This window comes from Strigops habroptila, chromosome W, assembly GCF_004027225.2.
Source record: "Strigops habroptila isolate Jane chromosome W, bStrHab1.2.pri, whole genome shotgun sequence".
Taxonomy (NCBI): Eukaryota; Metazoa; Chordata; class Aves; order Psittaciformes; family Psittacidae; genus Strigops; species Strigops habroptila.
The window spans coordinates 35,574,370-35,591,280 of record NC_044301.2 but is presented as its reverse complement, the minus strand read 5'-3'; the positions used below and the strand labels follow the sequence as shown (position 1 = coordinate 35,591,280).

The 16,911-nt window shown below is 43.0% G+C and overlaps 1 protein-coding gene across 1 annotated transcript in view; it reads left to right on the top strand.

The window, feature by feature from the left end:
- LOC115619022 (F-BAR domain only protein 2-like) overlaps positions 1–16,911 on the top strand; it is a 120,253-nt gene that overhangs the window by 41,884 nt on the left and 61,458 nt on the right. The window contains exons 7-9 of the mRNA XM_030511037.1: positions 1,207–1,303; positions 4,886–4,930; positions 8,128–8,200. Of these exons, the coding sequence (XP_030366897.1) occupies positions 1,207–1,303; positions 4,886–4,930; positions 8,128–8,200 (215 nt within the window). The remainder of the gene's footprint in view (positions 1–1,206; positions 1,304–4,885; positions 4,931–8,127; positions 8,201–16,911) is intronic.

Sequence of the window (16,911 nt, the reverse complement as noted above, 5' to 3'; positions counted from 1 at the left end):
GGTTGGAACTAGATGGTCTTTAGGTCCTTTCCAACCTCAACTATTCTATGATTCTATGATTCTATATGTGTATTCTCTTTTGTTATTCAAGCCTCTCTGAAATTTTTTTATTAAATGGATCATCCTCTAATTTTGTTCGTTGTGTTGGAAATCTTTTTAATATCTAAATTCTATATAAGCTGAATTTTGTTACTGCTTCCTGGTATATTTATAAGTTCAGTATCAGAAATTGTACAGAATAAGGCTGTGAATAATTTTTAATTTTTGTGTTAACAGAAAACAAAATATTTTGACAATTTGAAGAATTGTATTTCAAAGTTCTGTTCCCTAGATAGTAATTAGCACCCATTTCACACATTTCAGGATACTTGTGCTTTTCTTTAACTAAAACTTGAAATTATATCATCAGTCTGAAAAGCTTTCAAATTTTTGATACACCTTGGGTTTTATGAGCAAAAGACCTTCAGTAGCAGTCTTAAAAGAAGCTTTTATAGTATATTTTCTTTAGATGCAAGTTATATATGCAAGTTAAAATACTTATAAGTAGTCTTTAACTTCTGATATTTGAAATGTATTTTTATTTTGTATACACTTAATTTGAGTCACTGTTTTCCTTAGTTTTGAGGTTTTCTGTCAATGAGTGGTGGTCACAAGGGTCATGCTATTTATTTCTAAAGCATATACGTACTGCCTTGTTGGAGGAACTTCTTATTAGCATGTGGTTGTCCCTTTGTCAAACCAAAAACCATCACAACAGTAATGCTTTTACTGAAGCAGGTGGGAACTGTGATAATAGAGTGGTAACAGTTCACACCCTTAACTGGTGTGGCCTTAAGAGATTGCATGTCTTCCTGACATTATAGTGGGACATATTGCTGACAACTTGAGAAAATTATGGGTTACAGAAGTGGTTTAGATGAAAGAAATCGAAGTAAATCCTAGACCCATCATCAAGCTGTATTCTTTCATTCCTCATTTGTATCTCTATCATACGCACACTTGCTAATACTAAAGCAGAGAAAGGATTTCCTTGGTAAAATGCCTGTTGATTTTTTTTTTTTTGACTCCCCATAATATATTTGAGAGGCAAGTATTTTGAACCTTAACTCCAGAGAAAAGAACTTTTTAAAATTAATTATATTCTTGCAATTACTGTTTTTAAAATTCCTTTTGTGTTGTTTGTTGGTTTGTATTTTGTTTTTGAAGGTGCATGAAGAGTTTATTAATAAAATGTCAAATACTACAGTTGAGAGTTTAATACAGAAATTTGCCGAGTCAAAAGGAACTGGCAAGGAAAGACCCGGTAAGAGACTAAAAATAGGAGAGTAGGAAATGTTGTAGATTTCCAGTCCTAATAAAAGTTCAAACTGTATTTGTTTATGAGTTGTAGGGGTAATGTACTTAAAATTTCAAATTCTCAGAATTCATTAGCTTTGATATTAAATGATTCATAAAAATTTAACAACATAATTTCATAGAATGCTAGAATGGTTTGTGTTGGAAGGGACCTTAAAGCTCATCTAGTTACAACCCCCTGCCATGGGCAGGGACACTTTCCATGAGACCAGGTTGCTCAAAGCCCCATCCAACCTGGCCTTGAACACTTCCAGAGATAGGGCAATGTTGTGGCTTAAGCCCAGCCGGTAACTTAGAACCATGCAGCCACTCGCTCACTCCCCTCCTTTTTCCCTCCAGCTCCCGGAGGGATGGGGAGGAGAATCAAAAGAATGTAAATCCTTATCTCGGGGTTGAGATAAGAACAGTGCAGTAACTAAGGTATAATACAAAACCACTACTACTACCACCACCAATAATAATAATGATAAGGGAAATAACAAGGGGAGAGAATATAACACTAAAAGGGGAAAGGAAAAAAAGCAATAAACACAAGTGATGCACAATACAATTGCTTATCACTCACCGACTGATATCCAGCTGGACTCGAGCAGTGATCTGGGCCTTCTGGGTAATTCCCCCCAGTTTATATACTGGGCATGACGTGCTGTGGTATGGAATACCCCTTTGGCTAGTTTGAGTTAGGTGTCCTGTCTCTGCTTCCTCCTGGCTTGCTACTGCTGAATCCAGGACAGTATCCACCCCTTATTCCATACCATTCACGTCATGCTTAGATCCCACATTTTTCAATATACCATCGCTTTTTGTCTCTTGATGTGTATATATATATTTATACACACATACACACAGAGAGACAGATATCATTCCTTAGTCTATGGACCATCCCTATAAAGCTCTCTGAGTTCATTCAGTTCATGATGCCAGGCTCCATCTATTGTAACAGTCTTTCAGGGCAGGAGAAATAGCGTGTAGTGTTGGATTGTTGCCTGCTGATGACATTGCTGAACTTGTCTGGTCACTGCTGAGCTCATCTGGTTTCATCAAAGTTCATTCTTTGTTGGGGTGATGATCGAAGTCAGATTCAGTCGATGGTGACCTGAGGACGGTTTTGGGAGACTTCTGCTGTTGCTCCTGGCTTTTCCCATGACTTTATTCTCTGCTGAGGATCATGACAGCACATATCTTCTTTTGAAAGTCCAGAGTGGCAGAGATGGGCATCTAGCTGATGGGCTACAGAAGTGTTATATAGCAGGCAACAGCATATAATTGAGTTCATAGGCTGTTTTCCCCCAAAATTAAATCCCCTTGAGATACACACCAGACTTCTCCATTTTCCCCCATTACCCACCAAGTATATCCAGGTTCCTGAGCAAAAGCAATCCCACGAGAGGGTTTGCCTTTACCTGAAGCAGGAATAACCCAGACTATCTTCCCCAACAAATTCTTTATGTGCACCACAGGAACTTTATCCCCCTCTACAGTACGTAAAAGTTCTGATTGGGCTGGGCCAGCCCTGTTGGCAGATCCCCTCATGTTGACTAACCAGGTGGCTTTTGGTAAATGTGTATCCCAGTGTTTGAAAGTCCCACCACCCATTGCTCTCAGGGTAGTTTTAACAGCCATTTGCATGCCTCCCAATGTATGGAGGTGATGGCCATGCTGGGAATGCATACCAGACCAGTTTCATGATCAATGATTCTATTGTATTACAAGTCATAACCATAAAGTAAAGCGAAACAAGAACCTTAGCCCAGGCCCCAAAGCCAATAAACACTAAAACAGCAAATACTGGCTGCAAGTAAGGTATGAAATGCTGAAACGCTGAGACCAAGCACAACAACTCTGAGAGCAAATAAATCAACATTGTGATGAGTGACTATTAATCTGAAGCAATGAATGCTTATCACAAATACGTTTTGACACACTCTGGTTAATCTTATTATCTCAATCCTTCGTGCCCCACGTTGGGCGCCAAAAATGTCTGTTGTGGTTTAAGCCCAGCTGGTAACTCAGAACCATGCAGCCGCTTGCTCGCTCCCCCCACAGCCTGTCCAGGGAGGTTGTGGAGTCTTGCTCTCTGGAGATATTCAAAACTGACCTGGTTGTGTTCCTGTGTAACTTTTTCTAAGTGGCCCTGCCTTGGCAGGGGGTTTGGACTAGTTGATCTCCAGTGGTCCCTTCCAACCCTAATGATTCTGTGACGTTTGTGGGGATCTGACGACATACATCTTGCCCAGCCCGACCCGAGCAGCAATTGGTCCCTTCCGGGTAACTCCCCTCAGTTTTATATACTGGACATGACGTGCTGTGGTATGGTATGTTGCTAAGTAATGCTTACCCTGATCAAGGACTTTTCAGTCTCTCATGCTCTGCCAGTGAGGAGGGGCACGGGAAGGCAGGAGGAAGCAGAGACAGGACACCTGACCCAATCTAGTGAAAGGAATATTTCATACCGCAGCATGTCATGCCCAGTATATAAACTAGGGGGGTTTTCCCAGAAGGCCCAGATTACTGCTCAGATTGGGCTGGGTATTGGTCAGCGGGTGGTGAGCAATTGTATTGTGCATCACTTGTGTTTGTTGGTTTGATTTTTTTTCCCCTTTCCCCTTTTAGTTTTATAGCCTCTCCCCTTGTTATTTCCCTTAGTAGTCTTATTGTACTTTAGTTATTAAATTGTTCTAATCTCAACCTGTGGGTTTTACATTCTTTTGAAGTCCACCTCTAAACTATATCCCTAAGTGCCACCTCAACATGTCTTTTAAACTTCTTCAGGGATGGTGACTCAACCACTTTCCTGGGCAGCCTGTTCCAATGCTCGACAACCCTTTCAGTGAAGACATCTTTCCTAATATCCAGTCAAAACCTCCCCTGGTGCAACTTGAGGCTTTTATCTCTTGTCCTATCACTTGTTACTTGGGAGAAGAGACCAACCCCCACCTCACTACAATCTCCTTTCAGGTAGTTGTAGGGAGCGATAAGGTTCCCCCTGAGCCTCCTTTTCTCCAGGCTGTACAACCCCAGTTCCCTCTGCTGTTCCTCATCAGACTTGTGCTCTAGGTCCTTTACCAGCTTCGTTGCCCTTCTTTGGACACTCTCCAGCATCTCAATATCTTTCTTGGAGTAAGAGGTCAAAACTGAACACAGTGTTTGAGGTGCAGCCTCACCAATGCTGAGTCCAGGGTGAAGATCACTGCCCTAGTCCTGCTAGCCACACTATTGGTGATATGAGCCAGGATGCTCTTGGCCTTCTTGGCCACCTGGGCACAAGCTGGCTCATGTCCAGCCAGCTGTTGACCAACACACCCAGGTCCTTTTCTGCCAGCAGGACAATGGTTTGCTATGTTGTACTACTTACTTAAAAACAAACTGAAGTTTGTAGTGGTTGTGGTTTTCAGTTACCACCTGAATTTTTAATTAGATTATTTAGTATTTTCAGGAAGTATTAATAGTTGTTAAAATATCTTAAGGTTTGACCTTCATTTTAGATTAAATTTAACCTATTGTTTATCTTCATTTTCATTTCCTTAAGGCTGTATTGAATTTGAAGAATGTAACACATCTGGTGCAGTTGAAGGTGAGTTGTTCTAGCATAGTTATTTACCTAACAAGCCTGTGGATAGGACCTGAAACTGAGGAGAGAAGGATATTCACATGTGAATTGGTATAACTTTAAGGTATTCTAATAGACCAAAAAGCTGGTTTTCTTTTGAGAAACAAACTTATATGAAAATGAGACCTACAATACTTTATAAGCCTAACGCACGATGGTCAGAGAATTTTAATGTTTCTTATAAATATACTTTGCCTAAGACCCTGTCTTTGCAGAGGTTTGGATTTGGTTCACTTATGACTGTGTAACTTAATTTACAAGTGTCAAAACATGGCCTGGGCTCTTTCTATTTTTGCCATATTACTTATACCAATTCTAATGCAGTGTTATGGTTTCAAAGCCTTCCTTTGTTGGTGTAGCTTATTTTGCTTAGGGGATCGTTTTAAGTGGTTAAGAACTGCTTTATTTGTATAAGCTATATATTTACTTTTTGGACAGAGATATTTACAGTATAGCTATAGCAGTCAACAACTTTTAAGTTGCCAAGATTGTAGCTGAGACTTAAAAACTTTTTTAACTGAAGCAGAGAAGATCCATGTTCAGAAACTACTCTTATGTTCCATTTGTCATTGTCTTGGGCTGGATAAAGCATGGAAAGGAAATAAATCCCAGACTAGCATTTAAAAATAATTTTGGAGCAATTTCTGTCTCTATTGAACCATACAATATGTTTATAGCTATCTGATTTGTGAGAAGTTTTGAGTTATATCACCCTGAAAATTTCTAAAGGTGAAGAGATTCTTTATGTCCTATGTAATGTTTTTTGTAAAAGGGAATATAGTGGGTGTTTAACGATGTACTCAAATTGACAGATGTTAAATTTTGGAAAACAAATTGCTTCCACTCTTTTGCTCAAGAGTTTGCTGTAGGTAGTTATCTTACATCAAAACAAAACTGTACACTAGTTGGATCAGATGCTTGCACTCAGTTATCTTGTTTAAAGTTTGGCAGTCTACTTTGATTCAGCAAAAACTGAAGCAGACATGACAGTAAGTCTAATGGAATATTTAAATGTATTTTAATTTTAGTACATTAAATGGGTATGAAAGCAAACTTTTTTGTCTGTACTAAAGCTATATGGCCCATGCAAACCTCATTAAGTTCAATGGGTCCAAGTGCAGGGTCCTGCCCCTGGGTCGGGGCAACCCCCGGTATCAATACAGGCTGGGGGATGAAGGGATTGAGAGTACCCCAGAGGAGAAGGACTTGGGGGTACTGGTAGGATGAAAGATTGGACATGAGCCAGCAGTGTGTGCTTGCAGCCCAGAAGGCCAATTGTATCTTGGGCTGCATCCAAAGGAGCATGGCCAGCAGGTCGAGGGAGGTGATTCTGCCCCTCTACTCTGCTCTCGCGAGACCCCACCTGGAGTACTGCATCCAGCTCTAGAGTCCTCAGTACAGGAAAGATATGGACCTGTTGGAGAGGGTCCAGAGGAGGGCCACAAAAATGATCAGAGGGATGGAGCACCTCTCCTATGAGGAAAGGCTGAGAGGGTTGGGGTGGTTCAGCCTGGAGAAGACTCCAGTGAGACCTTATTGTGGCCTTTCAGTTCTTAAAAGGGGCCTATAAGAAAGATGGGGAGAGTCTTTTTAGCAGGGCCTGTTGCGATAGGATGAGGGGTGATGGTTTTCAACTAAAAGAGGGGAGATTCAGGCTGGATGTGAGGAAGAAATTCTTTGCAATGAGGGTGGTAAAACACTGGCGCAGGTTGCCCAGAGAGGTGGTGGATGTGCCATCCCTGGAGACATTCAAGGCCAGGCTGGATGTGGTTCTGGGCAACCTGGTCTAGTTGAAGATGTCCCTGCTCATTGCAGGAGGGTTGGACTAGATGACTTTTGAAGGTCCCTTCCAACCCATACTATTCTATGATTCTATATATATCTAGTGCTAAAAACAGGCAAGAAAAGACAGTCATGGTTCCAGACTCAGTGGGAGCCAGCATTAGAGCTGGCTACAGCACTGGGAAATCATGACGTCAGTATCAGCTGGGAACCCAGGAGATGTTCTTGTCTTTACAAGACCAAGATCCTACTTTTTAGGAGGACAGGGGCTTGCAACTACTGGGAACATGCAGGCAAATAAGAATAGGGTATTGAACTGCAGTAGCTGAGAGAGGCAGGCTTCAGTTTCTCATCCAAGTGCTTTGGCTATTCAGGATCAGCTGGAGCAATAGCTCTTGTTGAGTTTCTGTGAGCAGAGTCCCTTTCCTCAAATTGACAGTGTACCCATCTTTTATAAAATAAGTGACAGTCTAGCATATCCAGCTTGGAGAAATAGATGCACAATGCAGATCAGTTTTATATAGACTTATTAACGTTTTGCTTGAACTGTATTTTAATTTTTTTCTTGTATGAAGCTGATGTGTTTTAACCTCCGTAGGCAGCTGAGTCCCACACAGCCGTTAGCCTCACTCCCCCTGCAGCAGGATGGCAGGGAGAATCAGAAGGGTAAAAGTGGGAAAACTTGTGGGTTAAGATAAAGACAGTTTCATAGGGAAAGCAAAAGCCACACACAGAAGCAAAGCAAACCAAGGAATTCATTCACCACTTCCCATCACAGGCAGATGTTCAGGTGTCCAGGACAGCAGGGCTCCATCACACACAGTGGTTACTTGGGAAGACAAATGCCATCACTCCAAATGTCCCCCCTTCCTTCTTCTTCCCCCAGCTCTATATGCTGAGCAGATGTTGTATGGTCTGGAACATCCCTTGGGTCAGTTGGGGTCAGCTGTCTCAGCTGTGTCCCCTCCCGACTCCTTGTGCACAGGCTGGTGGGGAGGGTGTGTGTGTGTGTGAGGAGCAGAAAAGGCCTTGACTCTGCGTAAGCACTGCTCAGAGATAGCTAAAACATCCCTGGTGTTATCAACACTTTTTCAAGCACAATTCCAAAACATAGACACATACTAGCTACTGTGAAGAAAATTAACTCTATCCCAGCCCAAACCAGCACATTGTGTTATTGAACAACATATTGGAATAATGTTCCCTTAGTTTGTTCTTGTGTTCCCTTATTTTTTCTCCATACCTACCTCCACTGTTAGATTTTTGTATCACTAATCATGGCATTTAAAAAGTATTGGCATTGGTATGCACCAGCATGTGACATTGCTAAATATATACTCATCTCTTTGATCTTTACATGAAAAGTGTTTGTTTCGTAGGGATAAAACCACGGAAGAGGAAGCCTTTTGGTTTATCAGGAATAATGAAAAAAGAAAAAGATACTGAGTCTGTGTAAGTATATTTCCAGCTTGAAGCCTTGTCTTGTATGAAACATAGTAAATGTACAGAGATAAACATTAGCTGATGTTTAACAAAAAATGGTTTTATAACAGTTTAGAGGAATGCTATGAATATGAAAACATCAGAGCTACATAAGATTTTTGTAACTAATGATTTTAAGGAAATAATACAAATGTTTTCATAGAAGTCTACTTGCATTTCATTCTTTCCCCTGGATAGGTAAGTAGTTCTCCCTTGTTCTACATTTGAACATTGTAGATAATGTGATTCTCGTGTACTCCTAATGAAATAGTAACTCTGTATGTGGAAAACACTGTATGTGTTTCAGAACTGAAACTTCAGTTATTCTTTTGTTAGAAAAACTTTTGTGTACTGTATGGAAGGACAGGGGAAAAAAAGTTGTGGGGTTTTTGTTTGTTTGTTTGTTTGTTTTGTTGTTTGGTTTTTTTTATCCAGTAAATCATGTACACATTCAGTTTTGAAAGACCATCATTCTAACACATGATTAACCACCAAAGGCACTCTATCACTGCCCTCCTCAAGTGGACAGGGGAGAGAAAATATAACAAAAGGCTCATGGGTTGAGATAAGGACAGGGAGAGATCACTCACCAGTTACCGTTATGGGCAAAACAGATTTGACTCAGGGAAAATAATTTAATTTATTACCAATCTAAATCAGAGCAGGATAATAAGAAATTAAAACAAATCTTAAATACACCTTTCCCCACCCCTCCCTTCTTCCCGGGCCCAGCTTCACTCCCAGCTTCTCTACCTCCTCCCCCCCAGCAGCTCAGGGGCACAAGGAATGGGGGTTGCAGTCAGTTCATCACACACTGTCTGTGCTGCTCCTTTCTCCTCAGGGGGAGAGGACTCCTCACACTCTTCCCCTGTTCCAGCATGGGGTCCCTCCCATGGGAGACAGTCCTCCATGAACTTCTCCAGTGTGGTTCCTTCCCACAGACTACAGTCCTTCTCGAACTGCTCCAGTGTGGGTCCCTCCCACAGGGTGCAGTCCGTCAGGAACAGACTGCTCCAGGGTGGGTCCCCCAGAGGGTCACAGGTCCTGCCAGCAAACCTGCTCCAGCGTGGGCTTCTCTCTCCACTTTGTCACAGGTCCTGCCAGGAGCCTGCTCCAGTATGAGCTCTCCATGAGGTCACAGTTTCCTTCAGGGCACATCCACCTGCTCTGGTATGGGGTCCTCCACAGGCTGCAGGTGGATATCTGCTCCACTGTTGACCTCCATGGGCTGCAGGGGAACAGCCTGCCTCACCATGGGCTGCACCACGGGCTGCAGGGGAATGAACCCCTGTTCTGGCACCTGGAGCATCTTCTCCCCTCCTTCTGCACTGACCTTGGGGTCTGCAGAACTGTTTCTCTCGCATATTCTCACTCCTCTCCCCAGCTGCAATTGCTCCTGCACAGTAACTTTTCCCCTTCTTAAATATATTATCCCAGAGGTGCTACCACCAATGCTGATGGGCTCAGCCTTGGCCAGTGGCTGGTCCGTCTTGGAGCCAGCTGGCATTGGCTCTGTCAGACATAGGAGAAGCTGCTAGCAGCTTCCCACAGAAGCCACCCCTGTAGCACACACACACCCCCAAAACCTTGCCGTGTAAACCCAATACACCCACCTTTGTCATATTCACTGCATGCTCTCTGTCTTAGATGGATTGGTAGCATTCTTTGTATTAGTAATTATGGTTACTATATTTCAATGTATTTTGTTCATAATTTATAGATGTGTTTTCTCAGTAGAAGTATTTTATTTAACAGAAAAATGCTTTCAATTTAACAGAAACTTAGCTGTATAGAAATATTATCAGTGGCAACAGCTCTGTACATTCTTTTTTAAATTATGCTTTTTAACCAGCCTTGTTTTTTTAATACAGTGCTGAAAAATTAATGACCTAAGAACTGCAAATGCTAATTATTTGCACAAAATGCCTAATAGCTATTCTTTTGCTGTTTGATTTCAATAGTGATATGCTTCTCTTGTCTCTGTCTGATGCTATTAGGGCTCCAAGGTGTTATTTTTTTTTTTGTCATTCCTCTCTATTTCTCTTCTTTCTGTGATTTAATCTTTCCCCCACCCTCTCTTCTGTACTTTATTATGCTGAGGTAAAGTTTGAGAGAAATGTTTGTATATAGTGTGATTTTGGTGGGCAGTAATATGAGAATACTATTCTGTTACAAAGAATTATTTTTCCTGCTTATGATTTAATCACTAATTTGCAATTGTATTGAGTACTGTTGTATGATTGAGTTCTGTAGCTGTCAGCTTTTCTTGTCCAAAAATTATTTTGCCACCACATCGGCTGTTACTCAAGCTAATTTCATGTCATGCTTGCAAACCAGGCATCTCCTTCCATCCATTCTTTGGCAGATGATGAAATATAATCTGGCTTTAGCAAAGATTCAGGGCTCTTAATAGTAGCTTTCTGGAGACAGTAAAGGCCAAGAAGCTCCAAATTAACTCTTCCCAGGTATATCACTCAATAGGACTGTCGTGGTTTAACCCCAGCCGGTAACTGAGCACCACGCAGCTGCTCACTCACCCCTCCCTTCCCCCCCCTCCTTCCCCCCCGCGCTTCCCCTGGTGGGATAGGGAGGAGAATTGGAAGAATCTAAAACCTAGGGGTTGAGATAAGAACAGTTTAATAACTAAAGTACAATATAATACTAATACTAATGATAATAATGATAAGGGAAATAACAAGGGAAGAAAATATAAAACCAAAAGAGGAAAAAGGAAAAAACCAACAATAAGCAGTGATGCACAATACAATTGCTTACCACCCGCTGACTGATACCCAGCTCAACCTGAGCACACCCTTCTGGGTAACTCCCCCCAGTTTATATACTGGGCATGATGTGTTGTGCTGTGGAATATCCCTTTGGCTAGTTTGGGTTAGGTGTCCTGTCTCTGCTCCCTCCCAGCCCCCTGTGCCCCTACTCACTGGCAGAGCATGAGAGACTGAAAAGTCCTTGATCAGGGTAAGCGCTACTGAGCAACAACTAAACCATCGGGTGTGTTATCAGCATTGTTCTCAGACTAAAGCCAAAACAGAGCACTGCACCAGCTACTAGGAAGAAAAATTAATTCTATCCCAGCTGAAACCAGGACAATATCCGTATTTAGAGATTATGTTTTTCTTTGACCTGTAACAGAAAGAAAATTTTCTCAGACAGAGGGCTGAAAACTGCCTTCTATACTATGTGAAACACTTTGTCCCTTCGTATGCTTGTCCATTGGATCTGAATACTTTTCTAAATGCTGTCCTTTCCCAAAGACATTTTATCTAATGCTGAAGGATAAAATGGGTGTCTCTTCTTCTAGAAGAAATTTTGTTTTTCATGGCACAATGATGTCATCAGAAAATTTAAGTCAGTGCAGCCACTCTGAAATGGGAAAATATTTTGACTTGCTTTCAACAAGTTGGACTGAAACTTGAATTATGTTATGATACCATATTATGTTTTGATATTATATTATATATTAATGTTATTTGTTTCTATATTTATGCACAATACAAAAATTAATTGAAGGTGAGGTCAGAAAGAATGAAGCATGGCTGCTTGATATTGACCTCATATGTAACACATGCCATAGGCTTTTACAGAGGTTCTTACATTAATCCATAACTTCTAAATTGTGGAACATCACATTTTAATGTAGGGTTTTCAAATAATAGAGGATTCATTATTTGCTTCAGTAAAATATTATGATAGTTATTTATGACCACTTTAAAAAATTTTATAGCTAGCTAGTCTAAATTTTGTCAGATTTCATCTTCAGCTAATGATCTTCTTATAGGCTGTACATGATAGAACTTCATGTCATCAGATACTTCTCTGCACATAAAGGTCAAGTCCTTTCTTAATCTCCTGTTAAATTAGGCTGTAAGCTTGTTTACTATGTATAAGGTAGGCTTTCCACACCTAGAAAAACTCTTGGGTTTTGTAGGCTTTTCAGTTTACCAATACAGGTTTTTAAAGTGTTGACATCTAAACCGAATACTGTTATAATGGTTTTACGCAGGGAAATGCCATACAGAATGTATTCTATTACATACTGCTATACACGTTCATAGAATCATAGAATCCCAGGTTGGAAGGGACCTCAAGGATCATCTGGTCCAACCTTTCCAGGCAAAGCATGACCTAGACTAGATGTCCCCAGCAGCCTGTCCAGCGGAATCTTAACAGTGTCCAACATCGGGGAATCCACCACTTCCCTGGGGTGATTATTCCAGTGGGTGATTGTTCTCACTGTGACAAACTTTCCTCTTGTGTCCAGCTAGGAATCTCCCCGGGAGTAACTTCTGCCCATCACCCCTCATCTTTCCATGTGACTCCTTGTAAAAGGGGAGTCTCCATCTTATTTGTAGCCACCCTTTAAATACTGGAACATGGTCATAAGGTCTCCCCTGAGCCTTCTTTTCTCCAGGCTAAACAAGCCCAGCTCTCTCAGCCTTTCCGCAGATTGCATGGGGTTGTCACGGCCCAAATGCAGAACCCAGCACTTTGCCTTGTTGAACCTCATACCATTGGCCACAGCCCATGGATCCAGCCTATCCAGATCCCTCTGCAGAGACTTTCTACCCTCCAGCAGATGAATGCTCTTGCCCAACTTGGTGTCATCTGCAAATTTACTGAGGGCACACTCAATCCCTTCATCCAGATCATCAATGAAGATATTAAACAACACTGGCCCTAACACTGAGCCCTGAGGAGCACTACGAGTGACCGGTCACCAACCAGATATGACACTATTTACCACCACTCTTTGGGCTTGGCCATCCAGCCAGTTTCCAACCCAGCGAAGAATCCACCTATCCAGGCCATGAGCAGACATTTTCTCCAGGAGAATGCTCTGGGAGACAGAGTCAAATGCTTTACTAAAGTCCAAATAGACAATGTCCACAGCCTGCCTTTCATCAGCCAGATGGGTCACCTTATCATAGAAGGAAATCAGGTTGGTCAAGCAGGACTTGCCTATCCTGGGTTCAGCTGTAGCAGTCATTTTTCTCCTTATTGGTAGCTAGTGCAGTGCTGTGTTTTCGGCTTTAGCCTGAGAACAACACTGATAACACACCGATGTTTTTAGTTGTTGCTAAGTAATGCTTACTCCGACCAAGGACTTTTTCAGTATCATGCTCTGCCAGTGAGGAGGGGCATGGGAAGCCGGGAGGAAGCAGAGACAGAACACCTGACCCAATCTAGTGAAAGGAATATTCCATACCACAGCATGTCATGCCCAGTATATAAACTGGGAGGAGTTGCCCGGAAGGCCCAGATCGCTGCTCAGGTCGGGCTGGGTATCAGTGAGCGGGTGGTGAGCAACTATATTGTGCATCACTTGTGTTTATTGTTTTCTTTTCCTTTTCCCCTTTTAGTTTTCTATTCTCTCCCCTTGTTATTTCCCTTATTATTATTATTGGTGGTGGTGGTAGTAGTAGTGGTTTTGTATTATACCTTAGTTACTGGACTGTTCTTATCTCTGCCCCGAGATAAGGATTTATATTCTTTCAATTCTCCTCCCCATCCCTCTGGGAGATAGGGGGGAAGAAGGGGGGGGGGTGAGTGAGTGGCTGCGTGGTTCTGAGTTACCGGCTGGGCTTAAACCACAACAGTTCTTTTTGGTGCCCAACGTGGAACTCAAAGGGTTGAGATAACGACAGATCTGACCGGAGTGTGTCTAATTGTATACGTGTTAAGCATTCATTGTTTTGGATTAAAAGTCACTCGTCACAATGTTGATTTATTTGCTTTCAGAGTTGTTGGGCTTGGTCTCAGAGTTTCAGCATTTCATACCTTACTTGCATCCGGTATTTGCTGTTTTAGTGTTTATCAGCTTTGGGGCCTGAGCTAAGGTTATTGTTTCACTCTAATTCATGGTAATGACTTGTAATACAATAGAATCATTGATCATGAAACTGGTCTGGCTTGCATTCTCAGCATGGTCATCACCTCTATACTTCGGGAGGCATATAATGGGAAATTTTAGCAATTACACATCTTTTTTTCCTCCTCGGGGGGTCAACCTATGAAGGAGACATTCCCTCACACCCTCTGCTCCACCACCAGGCTATTTACAGCAGCATTTGAGAATTCCAAAGGTTTTGAATGGCCTTTGGATACCCTTGAAACCTGTCTGCTGCTTTTGCTGGGAATCAGTATGTTGCCACAAATACAGCATGTGTTTTACCCATGGCCATACCACCCTGAGAACGCCCTATTTCATCTGATCTCAAAAGTTAAGCAGGGTCGGTCTTGGGTCTTCTCTAAGGTTAAATGACCATCTAAGAGGACCACCAAGAGATTTTCCCCGAGGCTGGAGAGTCATGAGTGGCAGGGTGTGTTAGATCATTTGAGCAAGTTTCTAGACCAGTTGGCCCCTCCAGTGCTTTGGAATTTCTCCCCTGCGAAATCTGGAAAAACTACTAAAACGCTTAAACGAGATGTGCTGTCATCCTGGCAATACCAGAGAGGGACAACTTACCATAATGTACTGGGGCTTGGCCTATGCCTGCAGAGCGTCTCTGGAAAAAGATCTCTGGATGTGCTGAGAAGGGAGCAGACAATGCAGCTACTCAACCCCCAAGCACAACAGCTACACCAACCCCGACAACAGACGCTGCAGCCACTCCAACCCCAGTGACAGACACTGCAGCCACTCCAACCACAGTGATAGACACAGCAGCTGAACCAAAGGACCAATGAATGACAAGATCAGCTGTCCCAAAAAGCAAGTGGAAAAGCAAACGAGAGCTACAAAGAGCAACCCATGCAGTGAGAAAAATGAAGACCCAGTGCACGTACTAGAGGGGACGGCATCTGAACAAGAGTTATTAATACAGGAATCGGAGGAAGAGGAAGAAGAAGAGGTAACTTCTTGATCCCAGACCTCGACCGAGCTGCAGAATCTATGAAAAGATTTCAGCCGTCTTCCAGGGGAGTACATCGTCACCTGGTTGCTCCGATGCTGGGACAATGGGGCCGATGGTCAAGGACTACAAGGTAGGGAAGCCAAGCAGCTGGGATCACTTGCTAGGGAAGGGAGAATTGACAAAGCAATTGCAAAGGGAAATGAGCCCTCAGCCTTTGGAGGCGGCTCCTGGCAGCTGTGAAGGAAAGGTTTCCCTACAAAGACGATATTATGACTCACTCAGCCAACTGGACCACGATAGAGAAAGGCATCCAGTCCCTGAGGGAATCAGCCATTCTAGAGATGATCTATCATAAGCCGGATGCCGGGAATACATCCGTAGATCCAGATGAAGTTGAATGTACACGACCCATGTGGCGGAAACTTACACAGAGTGTGCCATCATCATATGCCCACTCATTGGCATCAATAACCTGGAGTGAGGCAGCACCACCAACAGTGGATGAAGGGAGTCATCAACTCTGAGAGTTCAAAGACAATCTCACCCCTTCCATCATTTCAGCTGTGGAAAAACTCCTGACCCAGTAGTTCAAACACTTGAGAGATGATGTATCCAGTTCCCCACGTGTACCAACCCGCATCTCAGCTATTAACAGAAGGCGCCCTATTGCCCAAGAGGGAAGATATAGGAGGTACACTCCATGAGCCACCCTATGGTTTTATCTGCGGGATCACGGAGAAGACATGAGAAAGTGGGATGGAAAACCTACGTCACTTCTGGAGGAATGGGTGCATGAATTGATGAGGAAAAGAATGGTCAAGGATGATCCTCCCAAGAAAGTTGCTGCTCCAGTCTTCAGCGAGAAGCTTCCCAGATGGAGTGGAAGTGCTTCTTTTACTCCAACTCCTACGATAAGGAATTCTAATCCCTTTCTACAAGACATAAGTGGAGAATCTTATGATGACTATTAGAGGGTGTCGTGGTTTGAGCCCAGCCGGTAACTCAGAACCACACAGCCGCTCGCTCACTCCCCGCCCCCCCCTTCTTCCTCCCCCCGCTCCCGGAGGGATGGGGAGGAGAATGGGAAGAATGTAACTCCCACGGGTTGAGATAAGAGCAGTCCCGCAACTAAGGTATAACACAAAACCACTACTGCTACCACCAATGATAACAATGATCAGTGAAATAACAAGGGGAGAGGATACAATTGCTCACCACCCGCCGACCGATACCCAGCCCGACCCGAGCAGTGATCTGGGCCTTTCGGGTAACTCCCCCCGGTTTATATACTGGGCATGACGTGCTGTGGTATGGAATACTCCTTTGGCTAGTTTGGGTCAGGTGTCCTGTCTCTGTTTCCTCCCGGCTTCCCCTCCTCCCTGGCAAAGCATGAGACTGAGAAAGTCCTTGGTTGGAATAAACATTACTTAGCAACAACTAAAAACATCGGTGTTATCAGCGTTGTTCCCAGGCTGAAAGTTAAAAAACACAGCACTGCACCAGCTACTAAGCAGGAGAAAAATGACTGCTATAGCTGAACCCAGGACAGAGGGACCCTGCCTCCAGCCAGGTGGAGGAGAGGGACAATCTGGCTTACTGGACTGTGTGGATCAGATGGCCTGGCACATCAGTCCCACAGGAGTATAAGGCTCTAGTGGATAGGGGTGCACAGTGTACCCTGATGCCACCAAGCTATCAAGGGGTGGAACCCATTTATATTTCTGGAGTGACAGGAGGATCCCAAGAGTTGACTGTACTGGAGGCTGAAATCAGCCTAACTAGGAAGGAGTGGCAAAAGCACCCCATCGT